This window comes from Sabethes cyaneus, chromosome 2 (genome assembly GCF_943734655.1).
Source record: "Sabethes cyaneus chromosome 2, idSabCyanKW18_F2, whole genome shotgun sequence".
Lineage (NCBI taxonomy): Eukaryota > Metazoa > Arthropoda > Insecta > Diptera > Culicidae > Sabethes > Sabethes cyaneus.
Window position 1 is genome coordinate 129,951,721 of NC_071354.1, and position 20,369 is coordinate 129,972,089.

At 38.0% G+C, this 20,369-nt stretch overlaps 1 protein-coding gene across 1 annotated transcript; it reads left to right on the forward strand.

Annotated features, from left to right (window-relative positions):
• Nucleotides 1-221: 221 nt before the first annotated feature.
• Nucleotides 222-20,346, forward strand: LOC128735992 (uncharacterized). Its single transcript, XM_053830479.1, has 3 exons — nucleotides 222-1,743; nucleotides 3,181-4,034; nucleotides 20,338-20,346. Exons 1-3 carry the CDS (start codon nucleotides 222-224, stop codon nucleotides 20,344-20,346), a joined length of 2,385 nt encoding a protein of 794 aa, XP_053686454.1.
• The last annotated feature ends 23 nt before the right edge of the window (nucleotides 20,347-20,369 follow it).

Here is a 20,369-nt window from a genome sequence, read left to right on the forward strand (position 1 = left end):
GGTTCAGCAAAATCTAGAGACCGATGAGCCAATCGAAGTAGTAAAACTAGTGCGTAAAGGTGCGGATCTGAACCAACTGAATTTCGTATCATTCAAAGTTGGGATTAATCCAGATCTGAAAGAAAAGGCGATGCAGCCAGAAAGCTGGGAAAAGGGAATTTATTTCCGTGAATTTGTTAACACTAAACGCAGTGTCTTGAATTTTCGTGACTCCGGAACCGATGCCGCATACAACCGCATCCACTATACGGAAAGCTTCTCCACTCCATGCACTGGAAACTGACCGGGAAGATGAACAACAGCAACTGACGATAAATACACGACGAACTGAAATTAATATTGACACGAACATTATTGATACGGAAACGAACACAGCGCACAATATTCTTTCACCTTTCATTGACCAGCAGCGTGTCGCCTGCTCTGCGACAATTGTTCGACCAAGCATATCGCCTACTAGTCAACTATCGCGTATAAGAAATCCGGGCAAAAAAGAATCTGAAATTACAATCTACTATCAGAATATGAACAGTATAAAGGGAACTGAACGACAGAAGGACGTGTACATGTCGGCTCTAGCTTTAGATTATGACGTGTTCGCGTTCACGGAGACTTACCTCGATCAGTCGGTGGTTGACGAAATGTTATTTCCAGCTCATTTTTTGGTCTACAGATGTGACCGAAATCTATCCAATAGCGATAAACAGTCAGGTGGAGGGACGCTTATCGCAGTCAACAGGCGCCTATCCAGTTCGGATCACATAACAGCTGAAAATAATGAGGCTTTGTGTGTAAAAATTAAACTAGCAGCAGAAGCACTGTTTTTGTGCTGTTGCTATATACCTCCTACCTCTCGCATCCAGCGGTACAGTTCGTTCGTATCATTCGTTGATTCCATTGAGAGTCATCTACAGCCTGAAGATGATTTAATTGTAATCGGAGACTTCAACCTGCCAAATTTAAATTGGAATCAATATCAAGAAGATGAAAGTAACCATTTTTACTTACCCGAACAAATCAGCTCACAAAGCGAGATCACTATTGTTGATGGACTGTTGGCAGCCGGTCTAATGCAAATTTGTAATTTGCCGAATCAAAATAATACTTTCCTGGATCTTGTGTTTACAACAGATACATACATATGCAATCTGGCTATCACGGATCCGTTGATAAGGCACGAAATTCACCACAATGCAATGTTGTTGTTTGTCAAAACACTTGCATCTCGTGAGCACGCATCAGGGGTGTGCAGAACGCGCTTGAAATTCGAATTAATGAATATTGAAGCGGTTCAGTTGGAATTAGCAAGTACCGATTGGAACAGCATTTTTATTTCCCGACAATGCTTCGAGAATAATTTGGAATTATATCAAGGGCAAGCCACATCACAGCTACATTTTCTTCGCTCAATCGATGTATTTAATTATGATATGGATCATCAAGCGATAGTGCGTACTTGGATGGATGTTAACGTTATTTCGTTCTACAATAAGCTTTATAACATTTTCGTTAAACACACGCCGTCTTCTGTGTGCCGTCAACGTACAGATAAAAGGTATCCTGAGTGGTTTTCTGCCTCGTTGATTCGATTGATGAAGGACAAACGAAGGGCATTCAAATACATGCGTCGAGCTGGGACAGCGGAGAGTATTGCCGCTTATAAACAACTGTTGAGTTTGTTTAAGGCGGCACATAGGGAAGAACATCGTGCGTACATTGGAAAACTGCAGGAAAACTTGAAGAGTGAGCCTAAATGTTTCTGGAATTTTGTCAATAGCAGGAGGAAAAAACCTGTGGATCTAGTGAGTATGAAGTAGGGTAAGGAACGAGTTAAGCAGTGTTACCTATTTTAATCAGTTGAACATAAATGATCCGAAAATGCACTTTTTTATTCATATTTTCAAAATCTTTTGATAGGATCATCTTCACAAATCACTTAATCATACATTTGATTCACACAAACACAATTTACTGGGTTTCCGACAAGAAATATGATGAATTAAAAATTGTTGTCCAAAAACGTACATTTTTCAACTGCTCTTCAGCAATCGCCACCTCGCTACTAACGAATTCATCAAATTTTCAGCACTGATTACAACCACTCTGAAAGTCAAGCACTCAATTGTCACATACCATATTATTCAGTCTCTTTTTTTCTATTATCTAAGGCTTTGTCACTAGCCGAAAGTTTTATTATTTTCTAACAAAACTGAAAACAAATTCTGAATTGATGGAACCTGTTCACCAGTAGCAGCAGCTGCAGCACAACTGATGGACTATCGTGTTGCCAAGATACTGTTTCGGTTCTGAAAATAAGAATTTTATGTTTGAAATTAACTGAAACCTCCTATGGTGAAAACGTGGTTCAATACTTTTAAGAGAAATGTATGTTCATAATTAATTTTTCTTTATCAAAAACAACACAAAAGACAGCTTTTTCAATAATTTTCGAAGATTTTCTCAGTGATTTAATAAAGCAACGATGTGTTTCAATGTTATTTGCTTTGACAACACTGTTCTAAAGTTAGATCGTGTGCACTTCTATGTTTGCCTCTTTTGTTCTCCCACCATCCTTATGAACAGCGAGTGAGACGTCAAACTCGCAGTTTCCCATAAGAACACCAGAGAATAAAAGAGACGACGAATACCGTTTGCCGAACGGTGCGGTGAGTGTATGCCCCGATAAACAATTTAGACAGATGGCATTTTACGCATATGCCGATACGCTATGCCGATTACGCATCAGATGCCGATTAGTAGGTCGCGGATAGGAACGCGAACTTACTGAATAGGGGGAAAAGTTCGAGGGATTTTTTAACGGGACGTAAAAAAATTCAGATTTCAGGATTGCTGAAAACAGCACCTTGCGGGTGAAAATGGGTTCGGTGTGTTCAAAATTAGTTCCACCGCTCCAACTTTTAAAGCGAAAAATCAAAAGTTTAGCTCAACAATAGTGTCTTCCAATGGTAACAGCTTGAAGAACTAAAGATAGCAAGAAGATTGGTATGCTGATATCCCCCACTTAGTCAACCCATCGCTTGTAATAAGGTAAAACAATCAGTGACCCGCTTAGACTGCTTAAAACTAGTTCTTTACCCTATAAGGAAAATTATTCAGTAGACGCCAATTCGTCCGCTGCATTATTCGCTAATTTTTTCCAAAGCGTGTATCGAAACACAGCGTTACCTGATCCCGATGTTGCTTCGGAAGATGATGAAATATTAGAAATTCGACGAGATACCATTAAAAAGTATATACTTGGCTTAGATAAAAACAAATCGGCAGGTGCTGATAACATTACGAATCGTGTGATAGCTGACCTTGTCCAAGAAATTGTGGAACCGTTGGACATTCTATTCAATTCTTCCCTTCGCACTGGCTATTTTCCATCTCTGTGGAAAGTTTCGCATTTAACACCGATATATAAGAAAGGTAATCGTTCAGACGTAGAAAATTATCGCGGAGTGGCAATTCAGTCGGCTATTCCTAAATTGTTCGAGGCAATCGTGTACGAAGGTCTATATGACAAAGTATGTGGGCAAATATCATCGATTCAGCATGGGTTTCTGAAGGGTAAATCAGTCGTAACGAACCTGTGTGAATTTCATACAACCGTGACAGATTACATATCAAGAGGATATCAAGTAGACTGTATTTACACGGATATGAGTAAAGCTTTTGATGCAGTAGGAATTCGTAGTGTACTCGATGCAGCTTATGATTTCGGCATTAGAGGCTCACTGCTAAACTGGTTAAACTCCTATTTAACATGCAGAACGCAGTATGTGAAAATTCACGGCGAAGTTTCACAGCCGTTCACCGTAAACCCAGGTGTTCCACAAGGAAGCCATCTAGGTCCGTTACTCTTCGTACTAGTGATGAACAATCTTTCCACTTTCATCGTAGAAGCAAATATTCTGGTATACGCCGATGATGTCAAACTATTCTTACCAGTAAAGACCACCAAAGAATGTTTTGCCCTGCAACAAGATCTAGTTAACTTTGGCAGATTCTGTGCTGCCTGTGGGTTATCAGTAAATCCCAGGAAATGTTCTGTTTTGACGTTTACAAGAAGATCAGCGCCAATTGTATTTGATTATAGCTACGAAGAAACAGATATCCCGCGAGTGACAGTGATACGAGACTTAGGAGTTATATTTGACGAAAAGCTCTCGTTCAACTGTCATATAAATAATTTGGTTAAAGAATGTTTGCAGATGTTTGCACTAGTGCGCCGATTTGGACGCGAACTTACCGATCCGCATGCTTTGCTAGCTATATTTATCGGCTTAGTCCGATCCAAGCTGGATTTTGCGAGTACCGTCTGGAGGCCGCAGTACTCTTATCAAATAAACCGTTTGGAAGGCATTCAGAAAAAATTTGTGAGATTTGCCCTAAGGAACTTAGTACGGAACAACGACCCCCTCCCTCCATATGAGCAACTGTGTATGCTTGTCGATCTGGATACCGTGACCGCCAGACATAAAATAACGGATGTTGTCTTCTTTCTGAATGTATTGTCTGGTCGAGTAAGAAGCCAAGTGTTAAGGGACAAATTAAGTTTAAATAGGAGTCCCGCTGTACTTCGTCGACGCAGAACATTCGAGCCTCCTCTTCGTAGCAGAAACTATACGCAGCATGAAGCGACATGCAGGTTCATGCACGAGTTTAACGGACTTCGAGAGATTATAACTTTGGATATGACACCGAATATGTTAAGACGAAGACTAAGTTTGTACTACAGAGGTCAATTATATAGTGTTTAGATTTTATGTATTTATAATTATTTAAGTCAATGTTTAATTTATAACTAATTCAATTATTGCTTAAGGGCAAAACGCCTACAAAAGCCAGAACAAATACAAATAATATATCCCACATTTTCTTATCTATTTCTTCCCCTATAGGTAATTTAAATTTTTCTTCTTGCTTGTTATATTTCATTACATGCTTGTTATATTTGTCATTTTTTTATTATTATTCTTCCCTACTTTAGCGACTTTGAGTAGTTCGCGGTTTAAAATTTTTGTCTCTAGTCGAATATCTTTCCTTTTAAATACTCGTTGGTTTCTTCAATATGACTTCTGTGATTATTTCGCGCCCCGTTTTTCTTCTTTAATCTATTAGTCGCGTATTTTTCTTTTCATATGTGCCGCTTCGATCGTCTGTACTTTTCTTCCCAAAATATTCGTCGCGTATTTTGTTTTCTTTTTCCAACTTTTCCACTTTAGTTATGCAGTATTTGCATCTCCTCCCCTCTCCCTCTGTAGGTGCGTCCACCTATTCTGAGAATACTGACAATAGGCCTTGATAGAACTGTCATACACGCTTACATACATTCCGGGCGCCGAAACCCGTCCATTTACTCATAACATTCACACACACTCGCTTACTCCAGTTATTCGGCTAACTGGTATTTGTTTTTCAACAGTCTTCTTGGCCGTCTCGCGAGATCTCGTCAGGAGATTCTACCATCGTTTCAATTTTTGGTCCTAACATCCTTTTCCCCACAGTCTAATGTCGTCCTTTATAATGTTTCTTTCTCCAACAGTAACAAAAAGGTATCTTTATTGCCCGTTTACCAGCACATAGTATCTCATGTTATCTATGTACCGAATACGTGTAGTTTCATTACTTCATATTTCCTTGTTCCGGGTTTTTGTACCCACATAGTGTTCTAGCTTCCTATGTAGTGCCTTTTTCGCCCTTTTTATTCATATTTTAGTTAAAAACCGCTTTTTCTTTTCTTTTAAATACTCTGTCTATTGTCTCTTTGTTTCATACTGTTCGTCGTCGTATTATTTCTTTTTACTAATATTCTTTAAAATAGCCCATAATTCTCAATTCCAGGCTCCGTTCTTTCTTATATCTTTTTCTTGTTTATTCCTTTCAAATCCCATGAATACTTACTGTTTTCTTTATAATACTCTTATTCAAAGAGGTCTTTTCCAGACTCTTCTCTACTCTTTATCTTGGCTGTAATGAAAAAAAAATGACAAACAAAAAAAATTGTCCAATGTCTTCCTTGTGATATTTCTCCTTGTCCAAGGGTGGCAATCAGCACCCCTGCTGACAACACTTCTGAACCATCTAAAAAAACTGGTACTCATCTTACCCGTCATTACTTCATTTTGCTTAAAATTAAAAATTAAATATTAAAAAATTTTGCTTGTTAAATTTTCGGTAAATGCGAGTGTAATTAGATTGTTTTTTCTTCTCAAAAAAATGAAAAGAGAGAACCCATTGTTTTCGTGCAAAGTTATGTATGTAGACCTGTATTTTGTACTAGACGAGTCTTTTCGTAATTCTAATGAGTAAAATAGAAAAAAAATCGTCTTAACCCTAAAGGCAAATTACAAGCTTCATGTCACGAAAAAAAATGGTTAGTGCAAATTTACAATAAAAATGTGTACAAAATGTAGTTAGAACGAAAATTAAGATTATTATTTTTTTTTCATATATATACATATGTACAATGATTATTCTTGATTCTTAATTCTTTTATAATTACTTTATACCGTTGTTTACTTTGCTAATCATAATAACGTTTTAGATGATTGTTATGTACTTTTTCCAATTTGTTCCCATTTTTAATTACCGTCGTCATTTCACTCGGTAATTCGACCACCTCATATGTCCTCGCCAATTATTCGGTAATTTTTGTCCTGTTCCTGTCGGAACAGCCTTAACCAAAACTAAATCGCCCCACATGGGCTGCCAATTATTTGCGTTTCTGTCATAGAGTTCTTTCCGTCTTTCTTTGGATAATATTAAATTTCGCGGTGTGGTGCATCTTAAAAAATATGCTCCTCATTTCCTGTATATACGTGTTATAATTTAACTCGTCTTCATTTTGACGTTTATAAATTGATGACGGAATGTTAGCTTTCCGACCATACATTAGTTCAAACGGTGTGTATCCTGTTGATGAATTCACCGTTGTGTTATATTCAAAAGTAAAAAAGGGCAGGTGCTGGTCCCATGTGTGGGGCTTTCCTCCAACATACTGCCTTAAATAGGTTTTTAACTCGCGATTTGATCGCTCCACTAAGTTCGCCTGTGGGTGGTACGGACTTGTGCAGAGCTGCCATAAATACAGATATTTGTGCATGCATAAATTTGGGACCATACTGTTTTCTCCGGAGTATTTAATTTTCTCGATCTAATCTTTTAAATAACATAAATAGTTCATGAAGTACTTTATATTTCAGGAACATTAGTAGAGCCAGATATCACAGCTACTGAAATAATTGATGGGTCCCAAATTTATGCATGCACAAATATCTGTATTTGTGGCAGCTCTGGACTTGTGGTTATTTTCTTAATTTTCAAAATTTTGCACACGTCTTTCATTAGTGTGCTAACAAAATTTGTTCCATTATCGGTGACTACTTCCACCGGAGCTCTAAATTTACAAATCAAATTTTCTACGCAAGTTAGTGCAACCGTTATGCTTTCTTGATTAGCCATCGGCGCAATTGTTAAAAATCTAGTCAGGTCATCTTGCATGACTAGGCCATATTTGTTACCCCAATCTGACTCGGGTAATATTACAATATCCATGAATAATTTCTCAAACGGTTCTGCGGCCGTAGTTGTTATTTTCATTGGAATTTTATTTGATTACGGGCGAGGTACGGGCGAGATAAAAAATCGGCAACAATATTTTCGCGGCCTTACTTGTAGCGTATGTCGCACTCAAGCCCTTTAAGGCGGAACCGAAAGTGGCTAACGTTATTGTGTTAGTGCGACACTGTACTGTACATCTCATGTGTTCGTTAAAAACCTAAACGTTTATTTGAATATTGCATTAGTATTGGTAATATATGTCAAATAGCGGAGCTTGCAAACATTAACAGCTGATCCGCAGCCAAACGCACTGACTACAAACATCCCGAAAAAGGGTTTGTTTTCTTTATCGAGGCATTCCGATTCAATCAAAATTAACAGCAGCAACTGAATAATGCGTAGGATCACTAGGATGTTTAATTAATCCGCTTGCATCGGATTGCGTTATGTTTGTTTATTTCACTCTAAGCTCATCGATGCGGCGAAAGTTTGATACTGTGTTGCTGCTTTTTCGGAAATCGCTAGTTCAACGAAATATGTGCACAACCAAATATCTATTAACTAATTCCAGATTATACGTTTTATGAACACTTAATGATGATCAATTAAATTTATTTTCCATTAGCAATTATGTTTTGCTGAGCGTTTATTGAGACATAGCAGATCGATAAATTGAATTACAAGTTTTAGGAAATTATAACAGCGCTGGAAGCACTGATTACGTGGCGAAAGCGTGCTCTGCCAATACAGATGCATTTTTAAGGCACAAAACAATACATGCTTCGAATGGTAGCCATTTATCCAGCCATCTTTGAGCCACTTTCGGTTTCCCCTTAAGTTTAAGGCGTAATCGCGTGAGTGTTGGGGAGGTTTCCTTCAATCTCCAGATTGACACCAGCGGTCTATGGTGAGTATACACTATAAATCGCTGATTGTAAATATAATGTTTAAAAGAATCTACTGCCCATACAATGGCAAGTAGTTCCTTTTCTATTATATGACATCGAGTTTCAGCACCTATAAGTGCACGACTCGCAAAAGCAATTGGGTGATTGGTTGATTTCTCGTTTGATAGCACCGCTCCAATATAGCATAGCAAGTTACTATATTCTAGAAAAGTATGTAAATTGACTGTTTGAAAATCTTTGCCGAACAAGTCTAATGTGTATAAATACTGTAGAAAGAGCTGTGGTCAAAAAATTGATTATCGTAAAATCTCCACAAAAATTGTTCCTTATCTCTAAAACTATAATAGCTAGAAGGTTACTTTCTTTGGCAAAGTTCTTTATAATAATCTTTCCAAAAAATTTGTAGAATATTGTTTTGCTGTATCTCTTATTGTTCAAAAAATAAATTTTTTATCTTACTTTTAGGGGGATTAATCAAGTAATCGTTCATGCCATATGAAAGAGCTTTTAACACTGAGAAATTTCTCTGAACATACTTAACCAGTATGATCAACCATTTCGACGTAATTAAAAAAACGCGTGTTCTGATACCAATGGGACCACCGTGCGATCCATTGCTTCCTTCATTTCCTTAGGATTCGGGTCTATTACTCCCCTTTCGTTTACTTCCCTCTGCAGCACTATATAGTCAAGGTTGCTGCCTACATGCAGTGTATGTTTTCTTAGAAAACCTGCACCAATTATGCCATCTGCCTCTCCCGGTAGGCTGCTGACCACGTGAAATTTGGTTGACAAGGTTAGCTCACCGAGCATCAGGTCGTCCCATACAGTGCCTAATGTTCTAACGTTAGCGCCTCCAATTCCGTTAAAAACAGTGGTTTCCTGCGCTCTCGGTAATCTATTTACCCGCAATGCGGCGTCAATGGTAATCACATTATCGCAAGCTCCCGAGTCCAAAATCATGTTCAGGATTGCTCGCTCTCTTTCTCCTCCCAAAAAGGTCATCATCAGTTGACGATCTGTTGTATAATAAATACGTTTTGCGACGCACATGCTGGTATCTCTTACTCCATGATGCGCCGATTTTCCGTATAATACTTTTATACTGCTTGGTTCATCGGCATAATCTCAAATGCCATATAATTTTCCCAACGCTCATTTCCCGTTGGGTGCCATTGATCATATTCGTTAGGTTTTGCCTTTCTACTATATAAATATATAGTATAAAGGTATAGAAATCACTCGAAAAACCGGAAATGGAAAGAAGGTCCTGCGGGCCGAATGTCATATACCATTCGACTTCGTTTCGAAAACTGAGCATTTTCTGTGTGTGTGTATGTATGTGTGTGTGTGTGTGTGTGTGTATGTGTGTGTGTGTGTGTATGTGACGCTTTTCAATCTCACTCACTTTTCTCGGAGATGGCTGTACCGATTTTTATGATCTTAGTGTCAAATGAAAGGTCTAGGTGTCCCATAGGTCGCTATTGAATTTCATACTGATCGGACTTTTAGCTCAAAAGTTATGTATAAAAATACGAAAAATATGGGGCTTCATTATCTCATAAGTCCTTCAACCGATTTGAACCAAATTGATTGCATATGAAAGAGGAGCCTTGCAAACCCTTAACTTCAGAATTTCATGACGATTGGACTTGTAGTTTGAAAGTTACATAAAGAAATGTGAAAAAATTGTATTTAAAACATATTTTTGTAACATATAAGCATTAATTCAATGTAAAGCATCACCAGATTTATTATCATTTGAAAATTACTGTTGAGATCTATCAAACGAAACCGAGTTATTGAAAATCGGACGGTTCATTCAAAAGTTATTCAAACTTTAACACTTAAGCACCGTACATTAAACCGTTAAAACGTGTAAAACCAAAACATTTCAATCAAATGTTGATTGTATTCAATGTGTGTGATGTATGTGTGTATGTATGTATGTATGTATGTATGTATGTATGTATGTATGTATGTATGTATGTATGTATGTATGTATGTATGTATGTATGTATGTATGTATGTATGTATGTATGTATGTATGTATGTATGTATGTATGTATGTGTGTATGTATGTGTGTATGTATGTATATGTGTGTTTGTGATGACGATTTGCAATTTTGAAATTTGCATTGAAATTCAAGGAGAGTGTGAAACATGTCAATTGTCTGAAGTTTTCGAAGCCTCTTAGTGGAATGTGGAATACGAACTCTGAAATTAAAGAAAAGAAAAAACTTTTTCCGACTGAATTCCAATATTTAAAATTTATTCGCGACAGATACGTATACACTTCGAAATAAGACACTGATGAAGCCTGCACGTTGTAGGCGAACTATGCATCTGTCGCAAATAAATATTAAATACAGTAGGATTTCGAATTTGGCAACAAATGCGTGTCGCCTATGTTGCTAAAATCGAAACCGTGCCAAAATCGAGACCCTTTTTGATATGACAAAATTGAATGTAAATGCATTGGAAATTAACTAAATGTTATTAATCAACGATTGCAACCTTTTTCACAAAATCCGCCAAGACCTATCCATGCGGTGTAAGTAAGTTTTTGGTGACCTACGGTAAGACATAATCCTACGGCAATAAAAATATTATTGTTCGAAACATTCTATGATCGCAAACTTTTTTTCATGTACACACTTAGGGCAATATTTTTTCGTCATTTAAAGTAATGCGGAAACTGACTGATATTTAAGCATCAGCATTTTTGGCTCGAGCGGCACGTTTCGATATTTAAGCATACTTTTGGAAGTAAAATATTTTGTGTTGCCAAAAACGGATACTTTTGTTGCCAAAATCGAACATTGCCAAATTCGAAATCCCACTGTAGTGGGATTCAATCGGAAAAAGTTTTTTCTTTTCTTTAATTTAAGATTTCGATTGTCATTTTAATAAATAAATAATAAATAAATAAATTTTCTTCACTTGCTGTAACTCGCAATTAGACAAGAAAAGCAAAAAGCGAAGAAAAGCATTAATTTAAGCATTTAGATATAGTGGTGTATAGGATTTAATATACTAATGGATTGATTTTTCCAGATAAACTTATATAAATTGCAAACAATTTTTGCGCATCAATAGATGCTGTTTCCAATCAATAAATACTAGAGCTTAGAAATTTTATATAAAAATAGGAGCAAAACATTGTACGGTAGTAATTTTGTACGATTTGTTTTCGTTAGTGACACTTTAAAAGACAGAAATCTTATGTCATGCATCATATTTCAATAAATAAATCGAATTGACAAGCACTGGAAATCACATCGATCATATTTCCCATTCTCAAGCATGTTTATGGCACAGCTTTTGCACTATTCGACCTCATCTTGTTTTCCTAACCCTCTAACGGGATACATTGTACAAACGATGCGATCAAGCTAATGACTATCTTTTCATGAAAGTACATTCAAAAGAAGCTTAAGTTTTGATTTTCATGCAAAAATAATTATCTGAAGGAGCGTCAGCTAAGAAATATTTCCATTTCTCTTTTTTTATATCTAATGCTCTATTCAGTTATTTTTTCTAATTCAGATATATTGCAAAATTGAAGCCAAGCAAACTAATAGTAAAATTTTGAGATCAACCATTTTGTTGTAGATATCCTTTTTCTTCAAAATCGAAATATGATAATAATTTTTCTGAACTCTTGTTTTCCAAAGATGCTAACTTTTGAGCGCATGGTATTAATATCAAAATATCAAAAAATCTGCTATGAACACATATTTCATATTGTCAATTCAAAACAAGTTTCGTATGTGGCTCTAAGGCCTGAATGTTAAGGCTGTCTATATATATATTCATTCAAGTCTGCAAAAATTATCTTTTGTGTTTACATTATGTTTCTATAAATCACGTAAATGTTATAAAACTAAATAATATGTTCATCAAGTAACATAAATGACGCTTACAAGTATTTCTGCACCCAAGGAAAGAAAATATAATTATTGTACGCAATACGTTGTGAATTTGACTGGCAAATAAGAATTTTGAGGAATACAGAACGGATATTTCAAAATATAGTCAAGTTAATTAGAGATGTTCCTGAGAAATTAAATAGTGATTATTGTGGCAGTAGAAAGGCTAAGTCACGCCGCTAGGTGGATTAATTCGGGTTTGTATATATTTTTTCACAATGTATACATTTGTACCTGTGGCGTTGAAACTCGCTGTTGCTCCATTTTCTATTTTGAAAACACCCTGACAGGCTCCCAAAGCCCTCTGCGTTTTGTGAACTATGATCATTCTGAGCAAATTGTTCCCGTTGATTATGATAACTGTTGCTGGTTTCATTGTTGTGTACCACCGCGCACTGGCACATATTTCGCCCTATTGTGGGTCTATTAAACTGTTGCGTGTTTATTGCATCGCTGTTGTAATTTTGGGGTGCTCGCAACTCGTTAGTGGCAAACGTCGTGTTATCTATATTTTCTGGCCGAATGTATGTGTTGTTTGGATATTGTTGGGATCTTGGTCCCTGATTTTTCTGAGCAAATTGATCCGGTGGATCGTGCCAATTTCTTGAACCGCCACTTCTCTGTCGTGGCTGGTGATAATTTCTTTCCCTATGACCGTTTCCGCTATAATTACCATCATGCTCGTTATTACTTTGATAGCTGTTCCTGTTATAGATACTGTTCACCCACCTGGGTTGATTGACTCTATTATGTGACCTGTGGTCGTATTCGCTTGAGGTCATGAATACAAATTTTCTATCATTTTTAACTATATTATCAAAGTGTTCTTCTCGACAATTAAAAGCGTAGCATACTTGAGACTTTCGATTTTGTGCCTCTCTTTGTAATTTGGTCATTTCTAAATCATTTAGCCGTTCCTCTACTTCGGCGATACTGTAACGCTCCTCTTGAAGGCGTTCTAAATTTTCTAGTAGCTGTTTGAGGCTTAAATTTCGATTGCCTAGAGCAGCTTCCTTCAGGTTTTTATCGTATAGATCTGCTAGGGTATGCATACGGAGACTTATTTGCATTGCCGACTCGATAGCTTCATGTTTTGATTCGTGCTCATCTACGAGCTCTTTAATTCCTAATATTCTTTTTTTATACTCGTGTATGGTTTCATATTCTCCCTGTTTTAATTTTTCTATTATATTTATCACCGCTTCAATGGAGCGGTGCTCCCCAAATTCTTTCAATAAATTTTCTCTTACTTCAGGCCATGTGTCGGCCACAATTTGGCATACTGCTGCCGCGGCTCTGCCTCTTAGTTTCACGAGTACAACATGGATTAACGGCGCATGTGACCCCTCTTTCGGCAATTCTTTTGCAAAGTGTTCCGCGCGTAGTACTATGGGATGCATGGCATAGCATCTTCTTTTGGAAATTCGTATTTACAATTGGTTTCGTTGGCCATTTTTTTTGTTTCGTTTATAAGTAGGTGAAGTAATGTTATATACAGGTGTAATTTTTTGAGGTGTATGCATTTGAGAAAAATAAAGGAAAATAATACCAGTAATATTGTGAGTGTTACACGCATTGATATTATTATTACCGGCTGGTTCGTCTTTTGAAATTCAGAATTTTATTCAGTGGCAGTTTAGTTTGAAGCTGCCCCTCTTGCTTGGCGTTGATTTTGTACCTCTGGCCATAAAATGTATATCATCAACTCGTTTGTATTTATTGTCAGCTGTTTTGCAGCGCGGAAGGTAGTACTGAATTCACTTTGCCTACCGGTGCTGGTTTTGCCGCCGGGGTTGGTTACTATTAATACCGATAAACTATGTGTCGGAATTGTTTCTTAATTGTTACAATTTCCCAAAAAAGGTTTAAACTAATCTACGCTTGGGGTAAAATATTCAACTAAATATGTGTAGGAAATTGTGCTATTCTTATTATTTTCATTGGCTTGTACGCACTCGGGGTCGCACCGCTCTACATTAAACTTTTACCTCCTCTAGCCTTGGTATGTATGTTAAATAGGGCCACAGGATAATATTGACAGTAATTTGTTTTATATCCGACTATTAGTATTGGTATTGGCCTTGGGCTAATCAAGCTCATGGTTTTGGGCAGTACGACAAAGGTGTAAACATAAGCCACTACCTTTGTAGTAATAGCGAAGTGTAACCATTCGTAGCCGTGCCGGCCTTGAACTGATTGATAAACCAAAACATTTGCCGTAACGCTGTTGCGCCGGTCTCGTTTACACATTTTGGAGTATATGCGGTTTATGCCGACGGTTTTAGTGTCGACCTTACCGGCGGTGTATTGCTTGCAGTAATTTCTGTGTCACCTTACTGGTGTCGCGTTTGTTGCCATCTTCCCAAAAAAATGTTTTTGCTGTTGAGTCAGCTTAAATTTCAATGGTTGCCTTGTTAACCACGCCTATTAGTGTCGCGGATGGATGGAATGGATGGAAGGAGTGGTTTGTCCCATCTACAAAAAGGGTGATCGGCTAGACTGCTGCAACTATCGTGATATTACGCTGGTAAACGCCGCCTACAAGGTACTCTCCCAGATCCTGTTACGCCGGCTGTCACCGATAGCACAAGGTTTCGTAGGGAATTATCAGGCGGGTTTCATGGGGGCTCGCGCAACTACGGACCAAATGTTTACTATCCGACAGATCTTGCAGAAATGTCGGGAGTACAACGTGCCCACGCATCACATCTTTATCGATTTCAAAGCAGCATACGATACAGTCGATCGAAACAAAATACGGTTTTCCGGATAAACTGACGCGACTGATCAGAGCTACATTGGATCGAGTGATGTGTTTCGTACGCATCTCTGGGACACTCTCGAGTCCCTTCGAGACGCGACGAGGGTTGAGACAAGGGACGGTCTATCCTGCATGCTGTTCAACATCGCTCTTGAGGGGGTGATCCGACGAGCGGGCATTGAAACGAGAGGCACGATTTTTACCAAGAGCAGCCAACTTCTAGGCTTTGCAGATGACTTCGATATCATAGCCAGGAACTTTGCGACGGCGGAGGCAATCTACGCCAGACTGAAAGCGGAGTCTAGGAGAATTGGGCTAAAAATAAATGCGTCGAAGACCAAATACATGAAAGGAAGAGACTCAAAGGAAACAAATGCGCGCCTCCCACGGACGGTAACCGTTGACGGCGACGAACTAGAAGTGGTAGAAGAGTTCGTGTATTTGGGATCGCTGATGACCGCGGACAACAACACTAGTAAGGAGATCCAGCGGCGCATCCAAGCGGGAAATCGGGCCTACTTTGCCCTTCGTAAAACGCTACGATCAGGAAGCATACGCCGCCGCACGAAGCTAACAATGTACAAAACCATTATTAGACCGGTAGTTCTTTATGGACTTGAAGCCGTGACGCTGCTTACGGAGGACATACGCGCCCTTACCGTGTTTGAGCGGAAAGTGCTGCGGACGATATTTGGCGGAGTACAAACTGAAAGCGGAGAGTGGCGGAGGCGTATGAATCACGAGCTACAGGCACTGCTTGGGGAGACTCCCATCGTACATCTAGCGAAAGTTAGCAGGCTACGGTGGGCCGGACACGTCGTAAGGATGCCGGACGACAGTGCGACGAAAACGGTCCTCTTCAACAACCCCACCGGCACCAGGAACAGGGGGCCCAACGTGCACGATGGCTCGACCAGGTCGAAAGCGATTTGCGACTTCTGAGACGACTAGGAAATTGGCGACGAGTGGCCCAAGACCGAGTTGAATGGAGACGAGTGCTTGAAACAGCACGAGCCACCCCGGCTCTATGCTGCTGAAGAAGAAGAAGAAGTGTCGCGAGTTCTTGTACGTATGAATGAAGCTAGTATCATAACCCGTCGTGAATTACGCTAGCTCAAATGAACTTCTTTGAGCAAAAATGATATTTCTAATTTCAAACCTGCCGATTATTTCTAGTAGGTAGGTATGAGAAGGAAATTTTGTTAATTTAAAGAACAAGCGACAGAGGGGAGTGAAAAAAGGGATAAAATTGACACACCACATGATCCTTTCATTGACTCCGGGACTAGGTCAATGCTATAAGTGAAAGACTACCGCGGTTAATATCTTTCGGGACTTAAGTCTGGGCAGGGGCGTTACACTGACAACCTGAAAATTTTCTTGGTTGTTAGAAACACTGAAGATTGCCGTGAGCTTCAGAAAATTCTTCATCGTTTTGTTGAGTGGTGCAAGTGGAACCGTATTATCATAAGTGTTGAGAAATTTTGTGTTGTATCATTCACGCGATGTAAAAATCCAATACCTCACGACTATCACATCGAAGGAACTTGTTTGGCAAGAGTTCATGAAGTAAAAGACCTAGGCGTTACATTGGATAATAAATTGACTTTTGATACGCAGCGATCGATCATCATACAGAAAGCAAACTGCCAGCTTGGGTTTATCAAAAAAGTTTCTAACGAGTTCATTGTGCTTTCGATCGTTGTACTGCGCTTTGGTAAGACATCTCCTAGAAACTGCTTGCATTATTTGGGGCCCATATCAGGAGTACTGGAACGACCGTATAGAACAAATACAAAAGCGATTCGTTCGGTTTGCTCTACAACGATTATCTTGTAGAGATGCCAATAACCTGCTCTCGTATCCAGATCGGTGTCAACTGATCAATTTAAACACACTGCTTACACGTCGGAAAATTACCCAGGCCACATTTGCCGCCAAAATTCTAAAAGGCGAAGTTGACTACCCCGCCCTGCTGTCACGTTTTCAGTTCAATACGCCTGAACGGCCGTTACGTCAACGTAGCCTAATCCATTTACCATTCCACAGTAGCCAATACGGCAATAACGAACCAATAACCAGGTTCCAACGAACATTTGTTGAGGTCATCGAACTATTCGACTTTGACGAAACTACTGCTTCCTTCAAAAACAAGCTGAAGACAAGAATTTTTAAATAGTGGTGTACTATGTGTAGGACGTTTTAATTTAATTGTTTATGACTACAATGTTATTTGTAATTTTTCATTGTTTCATGTATGTCTGTATGTGCCTAAAAGATGGTGGGGTTTTTATATCTCTTGAGAATATCAAGACGGCTTTTCTCCACCCCAAGATCATTAAGATCAATTAGATCGGATGATTATATTCAATAAACATAAACATAAACATTAGTACCATTTTTGGTTAGGCCCTTTTGATAAAGCAGTCGAGATCTTAAAAAAATCATTGATACGGTAAAATAACATCTTTTTGCCTTTCTACTATATGAAAATATAGTATAAAGGTATAGGAATCACTCGAAAAACCGAAAATCGAAAGAAAGTTTAGCGGAACGAGTGTCATATACCATTCGACTCATTCGAGTTTCGAAAACTGAGCATTTTCTGTGTATGTGTGTGTGTGTGTGTGTGTGTGTGTGTGTGTGTGTGTGTGTGTGTGTGTGTGTGTGTGTGTGTGTGTGTGTGTGTGTGTGTGTGTGTGTGTGTGTGTGTGTGTGTGTGTGTGTGTGTGTGTGTGTGTGTGTGTGTGTGTGTGTGTGTGTGTGTGTGTGTGTGTGTGTGTGTGTGTGTGTGTGTGTGTGTGTGTGTGTGTGTGTGTGTGTGTGTGTGTGTGTGTGTGTGTGTGTGTGTGTGTGTGTGTGTGTGTGTGTGTGTGTGTGTGTGTGTGTGTGTGTGTGTGTGTGTGTGTGTGTGTGTGTGTGTGTGTGTGTGTGTGTATGTGCGTGTGCGTGTGCGTGTGCGTGTGTGTGTGTGTGTGTGTGTGTGTGTGTGTGTGTGTGTGTGTGTGTGTGTGTGTGTGTGTGTGTGTGTGTGTGTGTGTGTGTGTGTGTGTGTGTGTGTGTGTGTGTGTGTGTGTGTGTGTGTGTGTGTGTGTGTGTGTGTGGACGCTTTTGATTGAGCCAACATTTCTCGGAGATGGCTGAACCGATTTTAATGATCAAATAATGATCTTAGTGTCAAATGAAAGGTCTAGGTGTCCCATTGTTTGCTATTTAATTTCATACTGATCGGACTTTTAGTTCAAAAGTTATGTATAAAAATACGAAAAATATGGGACTTCATTATCTCATAGGTCCCTTAACCGATTTGAACAAAATTGATTGCATATGAAAGGGAAGTCATTCAGAACCTCAAATTCCAGATTTCATGATGAATGGGCTTGTGGTTTGAAAGTTACATAAAGAAATGTGAAAAAATGTATTTTAAACAGTTTTTTGTTGCATATAACCATTAATTCAAAGGGAAACATCCTACAATTTATTATCATTTGAAAGTTACTGTTAAGATCTATCAAACGAAACTAAGTTACTGAAAATCGGACGATTTATTCAAAAGTTATTCAAATTTTAACACTAAAGCGCCGTATATTAAACAGTTAAAATGTATAAAATCGAAATAAATTAATCATGGGTCGATTGTATTCAATGAATGTGTTATGTATGTATATGTATGCATGCATGCGTGTATGTATGTATGTATGTATGTTTGCGTGTATGTATGTATATGCGATTTGTAATTTTAAAATTTGCATAGAAATACAAGAAGAGTGAGAAACATTTCAATTGTCATTTTCTTTATTTGCCGTTACTCGCAATCGGACGAGCAAAGCAAAAAGCGAAGAAAAGTATTTGATTTAATCATATAGGTATAGTGGTGTATGGGATTGAAAATACTAATGAGTTGATTTTCCCAAATAAATTTATACCAATTTCAAACAAATTTTGCGCATCAATAGATGCTAGAGCTTAGAAGCTTTATATGAAAAAGAGGAAGAAAAGATTACTAATAATTCTGTACGATTTGTTTTCGCTAGGGAGAGTGACACTTAGACACTTATATAAATATGGGTCCACTCATACCAGCAACAATAACAAGCGCCGAAAATTATATCGATCATATTTCCCATCCTCAAGCATGTTTATGGCGCTGCTTTTGTTTCTTTGATCTCATCGTTTCCTAAAACATCTAACGGGCAATATCGTATAAACGATACGATCAAGCTATTTTTTCATTAAAGTTTATTCAAAAGAAGCTCAAGTTTTGATTTTCATGCAAAGATAATTGACTGAAAGAGCACCAACTAAGAAAAAGTCCAATTTCTCTTTTTCGTTTTTCATATCTAATGCTTTACTCAGTTATTTTTTCAAATTCAGATATTCTTTTTGGAGGAGGATTTTGAAAAATAAGGAACGGATATTTAAAAATATAGTCAACTTAATTATAGATGTTCTTGAAAAATTAAAAAAAAATTATTGCGGCAGTAGAAAGGCTAGGTCACACCGCTAGGTGGATTAATTCGGGTTTTTAAAGGAGAATATCTATACAAAGTTTCAGCTTAATCAAAAATGGAAAATTAAAATCGTTTTGCGAAACTCCGTGGAATCGCTCATAAAATAAAGTAACTATCCTGTATGTATCATATTGTGTGTTCAAAACTCGTTTTTTAATAATAATTATCCTAAGAGGCGAACCAGCCGCAGGCTGAAAACCTCTCTAATATAGAATAAAAAAAAAATTATCCTGTACTTACTAAACACATTGAAACTATGCTTGTCAAGCAAGGAGGGGTGGGGAGTGGGGAGGCAATATCGAAAAACCGCTGCACTATGGTCCAGAAAGCGATTTTAGACGGACAAAAATGATTGCGCCTAAACGGGATAATTTAGCTCAATGAAGTTTTCGGCAACTTTTTGAATAAAAATATGATGCATCTTTTGAACGGGTCGTCCAATGTTTAAATAATACCGTAACAACAATTCAAGTAATAATTTTTCAAATAAGTTTGTTTTCGATTTTTTATTATCAAAACATTAAAGATGAATTAATTTCACATAACTTTTCTGAACATATAAAATTTCTAACTCTTATGCATTTTCAGCAGTGGAGCTTTGTTTATGGACGGCCCGTAAAATCATATTTCCTCTTATAACTTATTTATCTCAACAGGTAGCTTAATATGATGTTCTTCAAAATTTATT